The 16186-nt window shown below is 38.8% G+C and overlaps 1 protein-coding gene across 1 annotated transcript in view; it reads left to right on the top strand.

Moving 5' to 3' along the window:
* Positions 1 to 16186, top strand: part of LOC127843616 (uncharacterized) — a 122312-nt gene that overhangs the window by 82835 nt on the left and 23291 nt on the right. Inside the window, exons 15-19 of the mRNA XM_052373304.1 lie at positions 4438 to 4557; positions 6804 to 6983; positions 9930 to 10088; positions 10989 to 11189; positions 11879 to 12057. Of these exons, the coding sequence (XP_052229264.1) occupies positions 4438 to 4557; positions 6804 to 6983; positions 9930 to 10088; positions 10989 to 11189; positions 11879 to 12057 (839 nt within the window). The remainder of the gene's footprint in view (positions 1 to 4437; positions 4558 to 6803; positions 6984 to 9929; positions 10089 to 10988; positions 11190 to 11878; positions 12058 to 16186) is intronic.

Below are 16186 nucleotides of genomic sequence, written 5' to 3'. Positions count from 1 at the left end.
AAACAATTGATCATGAAGCCCTAAGCACTTTCTACAAAAACACTGTTTACATTTTTCACAGTAACACACTGCATATTCAACAATATCCTTGTCCTTGCATGATTCACAACAAAAGAAGCTAACCCTATCAGAGCCAACGCTAATGTAAGACTGAGAATCTGTCGCCATTTTGCTCACCAACTTTAAAAATGGAATATAAAGCACTTGTATTCAATTGAACCATTAGTCTTTGCTGTATTATTGATATTTCAGAAATGTATTGGCTCTTTCATAGTCTAGTAGACCCTTGCGACTTCAAAGTTTGTTAACGTTAATGAAACACACATAATCTACAAATGACTCCAATCAATAAAATATTTTTAGATTAGATCAGCCAACTTTATAGCCTTCTGTATTACATGACATAATATTAGGTCTAAATCAAAGCGTCACCAAGGTTTAAAAGAAGGTATTACAGCTATTCATATGTAAAGGGATTTATTAAGACTTTTGTGGGTATACAATATCAAGGGGTTTTCAACCAGGTGGAGTATGATTAAAAGAAAAACATTTTCAAGTATTCATCAAAAGTTTATAGTTTAAAAGAAATGTGGTTATCGAATCTTGATTTATGAATAAAAATGGATTTGTATTAGATAAAGTCTGTTCATTGTATTTCATTAAATCATTCAATGCGGGAAACGAGAAACTGCTCTTAAAGGGGCTTTTCACAGATTTTGGCATGTTTTGAAGCTTGTAATTTAATGCTTTATATTGATAAATTTAAACATTTGACCTAAAAATCTCTAGTAAAAAAGCACATGAATACAATTAAAAAAAAGGAAAAAAAGTAACCCTCAACTGGGCTCGAACCACTGAACCCTGAAGTCCTGGAGTAAAAAGTGTTACGCCTAGACCACTCAACCATCCGTGCTCATGCTATGAGCGGTAGTTTTTTTACTTATATAAGCAACTCTCGTAGTTTCCCAAAATATAACAACAACAAGAGAACTTTCATTTCGGATTGCAACGCTTTATAATTTTCAGGTTTTCAAATTGTCAAAAGATGCATATAATGGATATTTTAGAGCATGATAAATGTTCAGTATTACTATTTCTTCACAAATATCATAACTAAAACGCAACTTTGCGAATCTTAAACATTTTTTTTAATTTTGTCAATTTACCAAAGCATGAAAAGGCCCCCTTAAAGGTACACAATTTACACAGACAGACTACTTGAACACGCTGGTACTGCAGATAATGGATAACGGATGGCACTGCGATAACAAAGAAAAACAAAAGCCACACGGGAAATATAAGTTCCTCTTTTTTTTATGCCCCTGATAGGGCAGCATATAGCAGTTGAACTATCCGTCAGTCCGTCTGTCTGTCCATCCGTCTTTCTTTTACAATATTGAAGATAGCAACTTGATATTTGACATGCATGTGTATCTCATGGAGCTGCACATTTTGAGTGGTGAAAGGTCAAGGTCATCCTTCAAGGTCAATGGTCAATAAAACAAATCCAAGGGAAGTAACAAGCTTTAAAAGGTATTTATATTTATCATTTGGCAGGAAAAGATCATTTTCACAAGGGAAGTAATATTTGTATGCCCCCCTTCGGAGAAGAGGAGGTAAATTGCTTTGCACATGTCGGTCGGTCTGTTGGTCTGTCGGTCCGTCCACCAGGTGGTTTCCGGATGATAACTCAAGAACGCTTAAGCCTAGGATCATGAAACTTCATAGGTACATTGATCATGACTCGTAGATGACCCTTTTTGATTTTGAGGTCACTAGGTCAAAGGTCAAGGCCACTGTGACCCAAAATAGTAAAATGGTTTCCAGATGATAATTCAAGAACGCTTCTGCTTAGGATCATGAAACTTGATAGGTGGTTTGATCATGACTCACAGATGACTCCTATTGATTTTCAGGTCACTAGGTCAAAGGTCAAGGTCACGGTGACCTGAAATAGTAAAATGGTTTCGGGATGATAACTCAAGAACGCTTATGCCTAGGATCATGAAACTTGATAGGTACATTGATCATGACTGGCAGATGACCCCTATTGATTTTGAGGTCACAAGGTCAAAGGTCAAGGTCACGGTAACTCGAAATAGTAAAATGGTTTCCGGATGATAACTCAAGAACGCTTATGCCTAGGATCATGAAACTTGAAAGGTAGATTGATCATGACTCGCAGATGACCCCTATTGATTTTCAGGTCACTATTTCAAAGGTCAATGTCACGGTGACCCGAAATAGTAAAATGGTTTCCGGATGATTACTCAAGAACACTTATGCCTAGGATCACGAAACTTTACAGGTAGATTGACCATGACTCGTAGATGACCCCTATTGATTTTCAGGTCACAAAGTCAAAGGTCAAGGTCACGGTGACCAGAAATAGTAAAATGGTTTCCGGATGATAACTCAAGAACGCTTATGCCTAGGATCATGAAACTTCATAGGAAGATTGATCGTGACTTGCAGATGACCCCTATTGATTTTCAGGTCAAAGGTCAAGGTCACGGTGACCCAAAATAGTAAAATGGTTTCCGGATGATAACTCAAGAAGGCTTATGCCTAGGATCATGAAACTTGATAGGTAGTTTGATCATGACTAGCAGTCTCATCATGACCCCTATTGATTTTCAGGTCACTAGGTCAAAGGTCAAGGTCACGGTGACCCGAAATATTTAAATGGTTTCCGGATGATAACTCAAGAACGCTTATGCCTAGGATCATGAAACTTCATAGGTACATTGATCATGACTGGCAGATGACCCCAATTGATTTTCAGGTCAAAGGTCAAGGTCATGGTGACCCAAAATAGTAAAATGGTTTCTGGATCATAACTCAAGAATGCTATGCCTAGGATCATGAAACTTGATAGGTAGATTGATCATGACTTGCAGATGACACCTATTGATTTTGAGGTCACTCAGTTGAAGGTCAAGGTCACGGTGACCCAAAATAGTAAAATGGTTTCCGGATTATAACTCAAGAACGCTTAATATGCCTAGGATCATGAAACTTGATAGGTACATTGATCATGACTGGCAGATGACCCCTATTGATTTTCAGGTCACTAGGTCATAGGTCAAGGTCACAGTGACCCGAAATAGTAAAATGGTTCCTGATGATAACTCAAAAAAGCTTATGGCTAGGATCATGAAACTTCATAGGTACATCGATCATGACTCGCAGATGACCCCTATTGATTTTCAAGTCACTAGGTCAAAGGTCAAGGTCACAGTGACAAAAAACATATTTACAAAATGGCTGTCACTACAACTGAGAGCCCATATGGGGGGCATGCATGTTTTACAAACAGCCCTTGTAAAATCTTGACGTACCATTAAGAATTACAAAATCAAGTTACGAATATTATTTTTGCATCAGATCGTATCAATTTCTATTGAGTTCTTTTCGCGCATTAAAGATCTTTTCGGTGCTTATATAGAATGGTTATCGGGTTTGTTTAACAAAGCGCATTTTTTCCAATAAAAGCGGTGTGTACAGTCTATCTGTCAAAAAACAATGGCGGCGCCCAGAGAGCGTCCTAAAAAGCGTTCAAAGACATGCTTTTAACATATTGTACGCAAAGTGAGCCGAAGTTGAATGTTAAGAAAGACATAATAGAAAAGATCTTTTACGATGTTGTATGTTCAGTTGCCGACACAGTTGGAAAAGCAAAAAAAAAAACGCGACACGACGGTCACACTGTTAGTTCAAAGTTCAAAAATGGCCATAAATGATCTTGTCCGGGCCATAACTATGTCATTTATTGTGAGATTTTAAAAATACCTGGTACGTTTGTTCACAATCATTGGACGATGTGTCATGCCAAAGAATTATGTCGATAACTCCAAGGTCTAGGTCACACTTGGAGTTCAAAAGTAAAAAAAAGGCCTTAAATTTGGACAGCATGTCATGCTAAAGAATTCAAGAGTTCAAAGGTCAAAATGGCCATAAATGATAATGGAATTATAATTCTTAAAAATGGCCATACATTTGATTCTCTTGTTTTGTGAAGACAGCATGCAAAAAAGTCTGTGTCAATGCGGAACGTGGGGGTATATGTCAAGTCTGTGACAAAGCTCTAGTTTGCATATGACAGCAGCCAGTAAACCAACACACACTTTTCCGGGGCTAGAGTGTTTACCAGTAATAGGTGTATATACGCATGTAAGGAAGTGACAACTGCCGTACTTGAATCAGAGATAGAAGGAAAAAAAAAAAAATAGAAAAGATTTACTACCAGTCCCCACACAAGCTATGTTGCCGGGCCAGGGGTTGAGCCCCCAATCCCCTGGATATGTCATCCAGCACTCTTAAAACTGAGCTAGCCAGCCTGGTCTTAATTAAAAGGACATACTAAGTAATAAAACACTGACCCGTCTTCACTAGTATTTGTCTTCTACACAAGCCTTTTTTCTTCCCTCCCCACAGACACTGCTGCTGGAGAAGCGACTGGTTGTCCTCAGGAAGTCTATTGCTGCCATCTGTGCAAATGCCAGGAACCAGTACTCCCAGGCCCAGATACGACGTGACTTCAAGGCTGGATTGAGGGTAAAACAGTGGCTGGATCTCAAGCACTGTACAATCAGTTGTCCAATAAGGGGACGCAAAAGATCCAGTTTTGCTTTATTGTTTTTTATGCCCCCCTTCGAAGAAGAGGGGGTATATTGCTTTGCTCATGTCGGTATGTCAGTCTGTCGGTCGGTCTGTTGGTCCGTCCACCAGGTGGTTGTCAGATAATAACTCAAGAACGCTTGGGCCTAGGATCATGAAACTTCATAGGTACATTGATCAAGACTCGCAGATGACCCCTATTGATTTTGAAGTCACTAGGTCAAAGGTCAAGGTCACGGTGACCCGAAATAGTAAAATGGTTTTTGGATGATAACTCAAGAATGCATACGCGGCCAACAGGGCGAACTTTGAACAATATAACTGAAGCAACTTTTCTGTAATCCTAAATCTATAATTATCAATCCAATGAAACATCATCCTTTGAGTAAAATAAAGTGGATCAGTAAAAATATTATCAGAATATAATTTTTTTTGTATATTTTGTATATTAAATATTGTGTTAATGTTTAATTTTGTTGATTAATATAATTATAAGCACGACAGGGGAGGTAATACACTATTATATCTTTCTTATATACAGGGGAAACAAATGCAATAAGTTCAAATTTCATGTTTAAAGAATAGAGGATATCACCCACCCCCCAATTTTTTTTTTAAACATCATCTAATAAATTACCACACCCCACATTAAACCCCCCTCTCACCCCCCACCCCCTACCACCCCCTACCCCCCCACCCCCCCTTTTTTTTTAAACATGTAATAAATAACCCCACCCCACATTATACCCCCCTCTCACTCCCCCCTACCCCCCCCCCAATTTTTATACGCCCGTATAAAATACGGGACGTATTATGTGAAACCCCTTGGCGGCGGGCGGCGGGCAGCGGGCGGCGGGCGGAAGGCATCACTTTGTCCGGACTCTAATTCAAATTGTATTCATCCGATCTTCACCAAACTTGGTCAGCAGTTGCATCTAGTTGATATCTAGGCCAAGTTCGAATATGGGTCATGCCGGGTCAAAAACTAGGTCATAGGGTCAATAAGTGCATTTTCAAAGGGGCCACTTTGTCCGGACTCTATTTCAAATTGTATTCATCCGATCTTCACCAAACTTGGTCAGCAGTTGCATCTAGTTGATATATAGGCCAAGTTCGAATATGGGTCATGCCGGGTCAAAAACTAGGTCATAGGGTCAATTAGTGCATTTTCAACGGCGCCACTTTGTCCGGACTCTAATTCAAATTGTATTCATCCGATCTTCACCAAACTTGGTCAGTAGTTGCATCTAGTTGATATCTAGGTCAAGTTCGAATATGGGTCATGCCGGGTCAAAAACTAGGTCACAAGGTTACTTAGTGCATTTCAAGCATTTAGCATGGTGTCCGCTCTCTAATTGAAGTAGTTTGCATCTGATCATCACCTAATTTGGTCAGAAGTTGAGTCTAGATGATATGTAGATCAAATTCGAATATGGGTCATGCCGGGTCAAAAACGAGGTCACGATCGGACACATAATGAATTTCAAGCATTTAGCATGGTGCCCGCTCTCTAATTGAAGTAGTTTTCATTTGATCTTCACCAAATTTAGTCAGATGTTACATCTAAATGATATCTAGGTCAAGTTCAAATATGGGTCATGCCGGGTCAATAACTAGGTCTCGAGGTCACTTAGTGCATTTCAAGCATTAAGCATGGTGTCCAAAACCTCCGAACGGGCGTATCTTGTGACAGTTTGGCACTCTTTTTTTTTTTTAAACATCTTATAAATTACCACAGCCCACATTATACCCCCCTCTCACTCCCCCCTACTTTTTTCTAAACGCTTGCAGGTATTGACTTGAATTTTGATGTGTGAGTCTACCTGCATAACTTATAGAAGATCAAGTTTTAGTTTCGTTCTGGTCCATTTATATTTAATGATGTTACCAGCCTTGGACTACAGGTACTGACCTTAGTTTTGGTGTGTGAGTCTACCTACATGAATTACAGATCAAGTTCAAAGTTTGTCCTGGTCCTTACACATTTTCTCTATAATAACTTGTTTTTCATTAGTATCCAAACCAGCTTGTTAATTTCGAAAAAAGAGTAAATTTAACAGGTGTTTCAGTTTTTGGCGAAAATAATACTTCTTAAAAATGAGATAAGGGTTTAGGGTGTTTTTCCTACCTTTTTTGTTTGGCCGGATCTATTCGTGATTGCTATCAATGCTTGATGTTTGCAGGAGATGAAGCGTCGTGCTGGCATGACCGAGACAGACGACCCAGACGAGGTGGACGATGTGTACGATGATAACGATGATGACGACGTCGGCAGTTCAGCAGATAACCTGCGTGTCTTCTGCTGCAGCGCTACAGAGTACCAGAAGATGAGCAATCTGCTGACAGATGATGGACCTCCGCAGGTTGGTAACTCGGTGAATTGTGCTGATGTGAGAATCGTGATTTCTGTTGTTTAAAATCAATGTCTATCATCAAGAGTGTCATGGCCTGTCTTGTGCTTCTTAAAGTAGTAAAGGTTTGCGTGCAAGATGAACTTTTAGTCAAAATGTGTGTGAAAAAAAAAAAAAATCTCTGTAAGTACTACATTTATTAAATTGAATCTTCAATTCAAATGAAAATGTAAGGTCATTTACCAAGGCACATAACTCTGACCTGCAACGGAGCAGAATGACCAGCAATTTTACAGAATAATGCCCCTTCTGTACTTTTAAAATTAGGATTAAGTTTGTGTTTAATAATTAACAATTTCAATTTGTATTAAACAATCTTGATGAAACTTTGATAAAGCACGCTTGCATGAAGATTGCATCCTGGGCTTGTTGGGTCAAAGTCACTTGTGTTAATATATAGATAGGTTCTTTAAAAGAACTTCATTGTGAATGGAGATTTTTATGCCCCCCTTCGAAGAAGAGGGGGTATATTGCTTTGCTCATGTTGGTCGGTCTGTCGGTCGGTCTGTCGGTCTGTCCGTCCACCAGGTGGTTGTCAGACGATAACTCAAGAACGCTTGGGCCTAGGATCATGAAACTTCATAGGTACATTGATCATGACTCGCAGATGACCCCTATTGATTTTGAGGTCACTAGGTCAAAGGTCAAGGTCACGGTGACCAGAAATAGTAAAATGGTTTTTGAATGATAACTCAAGAACGCATACGCTTAGGATCATGAAACTTCATGGGTAGATTGATCATGACTTGCAGATGACCTCTATTGATTTTGAGGTCACTAGGTCAAAGGTCAAGGTCACGGTGACCCGAAATAGTAAAATGGTTTCCGGATGATTACTCAAGAACGCATACGCCTAGGATCATGAAACTTCATAGGTACATTGATCATGACTCGCAGATGACCCCTATTGATTTTGAGGTCACTAGGTTAAAGGTCAAGGTCACGGTGACCCGAAATAGTAAAATAGTTTTCGGATGATAACTCAAGAACGCATACGCCTAGGATCATGAAACTTCATAGGTAGATTGATCATGACTTGCAGATTACCCGTATTGATTTTGAGGTCACAAGGCCAAAGGTCAAGGTGAAGGTGACCCGAAATAGTAAAATGATTTTCGGATGATAACTCAAGAACGCTTTTGCCTAGGATCATGACACTTCATAGGTACATTGATCGTGACCCACAGATGACCCCTATTGATTTTCAGGTCACAAGGTCAAAGGTCAAGGTCACAGTGACAAAAATCGTATTCACACAATGGCTGCCACTACAACGGACAGCCCATATGGGGGGCATGCATGTTTTACAAACAGCCCTTGTTATGAAAATGTTTGTGCAGGTAGCTTTCATGCTGTTTTATTGTTGGATTGGATTTTAGGGCCAGTAGTGTCAAGTTAATGTGTCTTACAAGATCAAGGCTTTCAGACTGATTTATTGTTGGATCAGATTTTAGGGCCAGTAGTGTAAAGTTAATGTGTCTTACAAGATAAAGGCTTTCATACTGATTTATTGTTGGATCGGATTTTAGGGCCAGTAGTGTCAAGTTAATGTGTCTTACAAGATCAAGGCTTTCAGACTGATTTATTGTTGGATCAGATTTTAGGGCCAGTAGTGTCAAGTTAATGTGTCTTACAAGATAAAGGCTTTCATACTGATTTATTGTTGGATCGGATTTTAGGGCCAGTAGTGTCAAGTTCAATGTGTCTTACAAGATCAAGGCTTTCATACTGATTTATTGTTGGATTGGATTTTAGGGCCAGTAGTGTCCAATGTGACTTACAAGGTCAAGAATTGAAATAAATTCCTTCACCTTTGTTTGGATTCAGTTTTAATGCCCCCGAAGGAGAGCATATAGTGATCGGACTGTCTGTCCGTCACACTTTGCGTTTAGGTTTCGAAAAATGCTCATAACTTCTATGTCGCTTCAGATAGCAATTTCATATTTTGCATGCATGTGTATATGGACAAGGCCTTTCCATACGCACACAAATTTTCATCCCTGTGACCTTGACCTTGAACTTAGGGTCGGCGTTTAGGTTTCGAAATCTGCGTTTAGGTTTCGAAAAAGGCTCATAACTTCTATGTCCCTTGAGCTATAACCTTCATATTTGGTATGCATCTGTATATGGACAAGGCCTTTCCATACGCACAAAAAAATGTGTTACCCCTTTGACCTTGACCTTGAACTTAGGGTCTGCATTTAGGTTTCAAAATCTGCGTTTAGGTTTTGAAAAAAGCTCATAACTTCTATCAAGCGTTTATAGGGGGCATACATCATCCTATGGTGACAACTCTTAATTTCCTGTAAATGTGTGAGAATGTTTGTACATGCAGACTTAGCCTGGGATTGCAGTTTGTGCCAGTTGTATTAATGTCAATGTTGCTAAAAATAGAACAAATGTTTTCTATAAATAACTTTGCTTTAAGCTATAATGCTGAATGTTTTCTTCACAGTCATAATATCATGTGACTAACAGAAAATATGCACTTCACTATCAAAGCAGATGCATAGTTAAGTGCACTGTCCTTAAATAGCTCTTAATATTTACATTAGCTGTAAAATCATATTTGTAATTCTTATGGCATGTAACAAATTACAAGCCCAATGGTGTGCAAAGAAATAAAAACTGTTAGTCTATATGAAAATTGGAAACTGAAGAACTCATTGCAGGTTTTCAACCAAACTCCGTATAAAAGTGAATTTTAAAGTTAAACTAGAATGTTGTCTTTTATGGCTACAGTTAAAGAATAAAAAAGAACCTTTTTGCTATACACCTGCCATGTTTCTTCTGCAAAAGTCGCTGTGGCATAGTGGATAAGCTGCCCGCCTACCAAGAGGTTGCGAATGAAGCTGAAATGAATAGAATTAAACTAAAGCTGCCATGTTTTTCGTGCAGGTGTTCAGCACGCTTGAGGAGACCCAGATCCCGACGTTAAGGAACTACGTACATGAGATGACAGGCATTAGACAAAGGCAGTCCATGGAGCGACTGGTCCACAGCGTGGGAAGATTCGTGTCTGATATTCTACTGTACACCAGTCATGATGGAAAAACTGTATGTTGCTTTTAAATTGTTATGTTATATATTTTGTTCGTTATTCTACTGTGCATTAGTCACGATGAAAAACTGTATAATGCTTTTAGATTGTTTTGTTCTATATTTTGTTCGTTATTCTACTATACACCAGTCATGATGAAAAACTGTATGTTGCTTATGGATTGTTTTGTTCTATATTAAATAATTTTGTTAATTATTCTACTGTACACAAGTCATGATGAAAAACTGTATGTTGCTAATCTTTTTTGGCCTGCAAATGTACAAGAATGTGCATCTCTTTTAAGGAAAAACAAGCTGCAAAACGTCTGTACATAAGACGTCAATGTCCCTGTTCTCTATACAAGGATTATAATCAACAGTATTAATAGTGCAACATATGCATCATATATAGGATCTGGCACTAGTTGTCATATCATACCATATTTTATTAAACAAATTCAGGAATTTTGTTAGTTAGCAAGCCTTTGGCGAGCTTGCTAACAAATTTCCTGGAAGAGTTTAATAAAATATGGTATGATATTACAATGAGTGTCAGATCTTTTTATCAGCTGCTTTTAAATGAGCAAATTAAATAAATATTTACGCAAGCATAATGATAAATCCCGAATGTTGTTTACATTTCGTGACTTGATTTGACGTTGCAATTTCAGCAAAATAACAAAATTCGATTGTTCAATGGAACGAAATCTAAGCAAATGAAAACGCTTAAAAAGTATATTACACATGTTTAAGATGAAATTTTTGTAATGGTTATATTACATGGGAAACAGGGTATGGCATGTGATAAATGGTTTTCCCAAAGCAAGGCTCAATTATTTTCTAATCAGAAACTTAATATTGTTCCAGCCTCAAAAGTTGTCATTGGTGCAGAGTACATTACATCTTGCAATCTTTCAGGGTGCAAAAGGTAACATGTTTACCAAGTCAGTTGTTGACAACGAGTTGCAGAAACTTGACAAGGCTCTGGAGCCAATTGTGCGGAAGTTGTCCGCAGATATGGACGCCATATTTGACGGGAGTGTGAGACAGAAAATGGAGGAAGGGGCTTCAAATGCAGCATCAGAGGCCGGCAATACCTGCGCTAAATGGAGCGCTCCTGTATGTACATTGTGAAACAAATTGGTCATGCTCTGTGGAAAAGGGGTTTAATGCATGTGCGCAAAAGTGCCGTCCCAGATCAGCCTGTGTAATCCCCCTTAACTAATTTTTTTGGTAACAAGAGACTTTCTTGAAAGGAAAAATATTATAAAAGCGGAAAGTGTCATCCCTGATTAGCCTGTGCGGACTGCACAAGCTTATCTGGGACAGCACTTCACGCACATGCATTAAACCCCTTTTTCACAGAGCACGGCCCAAATACTTTGTGAATTGATTTTTTTGTTTCTTAAAAAATATTTGTAAGAGTTACCCCTGGTCCATCAGCCAGATCCATAATTGGATCCTGCTATAAGTCAAAGGCAAGGTAAGCTAGGTTGATAGTGCCTGGTAAGTGGACCATATGGGGGAATATTCACTTCATTCATTTCAGTTTTGTCTGTCTGTCCAGTCGTTTGTCTGAACACAAAAAGTTCTTAAGCTTGATTGATGGAAGTATTTATGCTGACCTTATAGCTTCGGGCAATTAATAACATTAAACTGACTTAAAAGTTTGAAATATGGTGGAAGCCAGTAAATATTAAGGACAAGAAAATGGTGAAACTCAAAAACTAAAAAGACAAGGTAAAGATTAAGAATGCCCATTTGTTAGACCAGATCTTTGAGACATTCCTACCTTCTTGTGTTTGAAGGCTGTCAGAGATAAGACTCAGGACAAGCGTTCTGGCGGCCTTCACTTTTCCACATACCGTGCTACAACGCGGAGACAGGGGGTTTTTACCTCGCCAACCTATGGACCTGTGGACTTCAACGAAGACTTAGCTGAGCCCATGTACAGGAGTATGACCATTGTGTGGGACAGGGCTTTTAGGTATAAAGGCAAGCCATATTCTGAGAAAATTGGTCATAACGCATGTGCGTAAAAGGTTTCCCCAGATTAGCCTGTGCAGTCCGCATAGGCTAATCAGAGACAACACTGTATGCCTACTCTGGATTTTCGTTTAGAAAAGACCTGCTTTAAAATAATAATTACATAAAATGGAAAGTGTTGTCCCTGATTAGCCTGTGCAGATTGCACTGGCTTATCTGGGACAACTCTTTATGCACATGCATTAAGCACAGTTTTCACAGAAATTGACTCAGGGAAGAAATCAAATGTTAAAATGTTTGACTGTGGAATATGTTGATAAATTGAAAAGTATTTTTAATAATAACTAGCTTTTCAGTTACATATTTGATGTTCTGCATGTTCTGAACATAATGAAATTGGTTTTAATTGCCCTTCATCTTGAGCAAATAATGGGCTATGTTTGAAATGTGCTCTTATTATGCTCCCCCAAAATTTTTGGGGGGAGCATATAGTCGCCGCTTTTTCTGTCCGTGTGTCCTTCCGTCCGTGCACAATTTTTGTCCAGGCTATTTCTCAGCAACTAATGACCGGAATTCAATGAAACTTTATGGGAAGCTTCACTACCAAGAGATGTACATATTATCAGCGGGTTCTGGTCGGATGATTTTTATGCCCCCTTTGAAGAAGAGGGGGTATATTGTTTTGCTCATGTCGGTCGGTCGGTCCGTCCGTCGGTCGGTCCGTCCGTCAGTCCGTCCACCAAATGGTTTCCGGATGATAACTCAAGAACCCTTAGGCCTAGGATCATGAACTTTATACGTAGATTGATCATGTGTGGCAGATGACCCCTCTTGATTTTTAGGTCACTAGGTCAAAGGTCAAGGTCACAGTGACTCGAAATAGTAAAATGGTTTCCGGATGATAACTCAAAAATGCTTAGGCCTAGGATCATGAAACTTAATAGGTACATTGATCATGACTGGCAAATGACCCCTATTGATTTTCAAGTCACTAGGTCAAAGGTCAAGGTCGCAGTGACTCTAAACAGTAAAATGGTTTCCGGATGATAACTCAAGAATGCTTACGCCTAGGATCATAAAACTTCATAGGTACATTGATCATGACTGGCAGTTGAACCCTATTGATTTTCAGGTCACTAGGTCAAAGGTCAAGGTCACAGTGACTCTAAACAGTAAAATGGTTTCCGGATGATAACTCAAGAATGCTTTGGCCTAGGATCATGAAACTTCATAGGTAGATTGATCATGACTGTCAGATGACCGCTATTGATTTTCAGGTCACTAGGTCAAAGGTCAAGGTCACAGTGACTCGAAATAGTAAAATGGTTTCCGGATGATAACGCAAGAATGCTTACGCCTAGGATCATGAAACTTCATAGGTACATTGATCATGAAGGCAAATGACCCCTATTGATTTTCAGGTCACTAGGTCAAAGGTCAAGGTCACAGTGACTCGAAACAGTAAAATGGTTTCTGGATGATAACTCAAGAATGCTTACGTCTAGGATCATGAAACTTCATAGGTACACTGATCATGACTGGCAGATGACCCCTTTTGATTTTCAGGTCACTAGGTCAAAGGTCAAGGTAACAGTGACTCGAAACAGTAAAATGGTTTCCAGATGATAACTCAAGAATGCTTATGCCTAGGATCATGAAACTTCATAGGAACATTGATCATGAATGGCAGATGACCCCTGTTGATTTTCAGGTCACTAGGTAAAAGGTCAATGTAACAGTGACTCGAAACAGTAAAATGGTTTCCGGATGATTCAAGAATGCTTACGCCTAGGATTATGAAACTTCATAGGTACATTGATCATGACTTGCAGATGACCCCTATTAATTTTCAGGTCACTAGGTCAAAGGTCAAGGTCACAGTGACTCGAAACAGTAAAATGGTTTCCTGATGATAACTCAAGAATAATTAGGCCTAGGATCATGAAAGTTCATAGGTACATTGATCATTACTTGCAGATGACCACTATTAATTTTCAGGTTACAAGGTCAAAGTCACAGTGACTGGAAACAGTAAAATGGTTTCCTGATGATAACTCAAGAATAATTATGCCTAGGATCATGAAACTTCATAGGTGCATTGATCATGACTGGCAGATGACCCTTATTGATTTTCAGGTCACTAGGTTGAAGGTCAAGGTCACAGTGACAAAAAACGTATTCACACAATGGCTGCCACTACAACTGACAGCCCATATGGGGGGCATGCATGTTTTACAAACAGCCCTTGTTCACAGAGTTATGGCCTTTTGAAATTTTCCATTCACTGTACATATAGTGCAATTCTTGTCCCCCCAACTACTGACTGGAATTCAATGAAGCTTTATGGGAAGCTTAACTACCTTGAGGAGATGCGCATGTTATTTGTGGGTTTTGGTTAGATTATTTATTTAGAGAGTTATGGCCCTTTGAAATTTTTAAGTTGCTAAACCATCCATCGTATTATTTTGTACAAAGTTATGCCCCTCAAGACGTTTCCTTTTATTAGCCGAATTTTTTTCGAAAAAATCTCGGCTTATAGATTGATGTTGTCGGGCGGGCGGGCGGGGTGGCGGCGTGCTCGAAAATGTTAAAGTTCTTATTTCATGGTATAACTTTGGTATGCTTGGACCTAGAGTCTTCAAACTTGACATGAAGGTTGGCCAGGATTAACAGATGACCACTGGTCATTTCAAGGTCATTCATTTGAAGGTCAAGGTCACTGTGACCTTCAATATAAAAAAGGTTAAAGTTGTTATAACTTTGGTATGCTTGGACCTAGAGTCTTGAAACTTGACATGAAGGTTGGCCATAACTAGTTAGTAACCACTGGTCATTTCAAGGTCATTCATTTGAAGGTCAAGGTCACTGTGACCTTGAATGTAAAAATGTTAAAGTTCTTATTTCATGGTATAACTTTGGTATGCTTGGACCTAGAGTCTTCAAACTTGACATGAAGGTTGGCCAGGATTAACAGATGACCACTGGTCATTTCAAGGTCATTCATTTGAAGGTGAAGGTCACTGTGACCTTCAATATAAAAATGTTAAAGTTGTTATAACTTTGGTATGCTTGGACCTAGAGTCTTGAAACTTGACATGAAGGTTGGCCAGAACTAGTAAGTAACCACTGGACATTTCAAGGTCATTCATTTGAAGGTCAAGGTCACTGTGACCTTGAATGTAAAAATGTTAAAGTTGTTATAACTTTGGTATGCTTGGACCTAGAGTCTTGAAACTTGACATGAAGGTTGGCCAGAACTAGTAAGTAACCACTGGACATTTCAAGGTCATTCATTTGAAGGTCAAGGTCACTGTGACCTTGAATGTAAAAATGTTAAAGTTCTTATTTCATGCTATAACTTTGGTATGCTTGTACCTAGAGTCTTCAAACTTGAAATAAAGATTGGCCAGTACTAGAAGATGACCACTGGTCATTTCAATGTCATTCATTTGAAGGTCAAGGTCACTGTGACCTTAAATGTTAAAATGTTAAAATTGTTATAACTTTGGTATGCTTGGACATAGAGTCTTCAAACTTGACATGAAGGTTTGCAAGCACACTTAGATGACCACTGGTCATTTCAAGGTCATTCATTCTAAGGTCAAGGTCACTGTGACCTTGAATGTAAAAATGTTAAAGTTCTTATAACTTTGGTAGGTAAAAATGTTAAAGTTCTTATTCCATGTTATAACTTTGGTATGCTTGTACCTAGAGTCTTCAAACTTGACATAAAGGTTGGCCAGTACTAGAAGATCACCACTGCTCATTTCAATGTCATTCATTTGAAGGTCAAGGTCACTGTGACCTTCAATGTTAAAATGTTAAAATTGTTATAACTTTGGTATGCTTGGACCTAGAATCTCAAACTTGACGTAAAGGTTTGCAAGCACACTTAGATGACCACTGGTCATTTCAAGGTCATTCAATTGAGATCAAACTTTCCTAATTGTCAATTCAAGTTCATATTTGTGACCTTAAATGTTATTGTTGTTCATGTATATGCATGCATTCAAAACATAACACAAGGTTTGCTCATGCCTTGAAAAGTACTTACATTTCATTTTGACCTTTGAACAATATTTCAGTAATTTAAGTATTGCATTGACAAAAACACGAAAGGTACTTTCCTG

This window comes from Dreissena polymorpha, chromosome 9 (genome assembly GCF_020536995.1).
Source record: "Dreissena polymorpha isolate Duluth1 chromosome 9, UMN_Dpol_1.0, whole genome shotgun sequence".
In the NCBI taxonomy this organism is placed as follows: domain Eukaryota; kingdom Metazoa; phylum Mollusca; class Bivalvia; order Myida; family Dreissenidae; genus Dreissena; species Dreissena polymorpha.
This window is presented reverse-complemented; position numbering and strand designations above follow the sequence as displayed.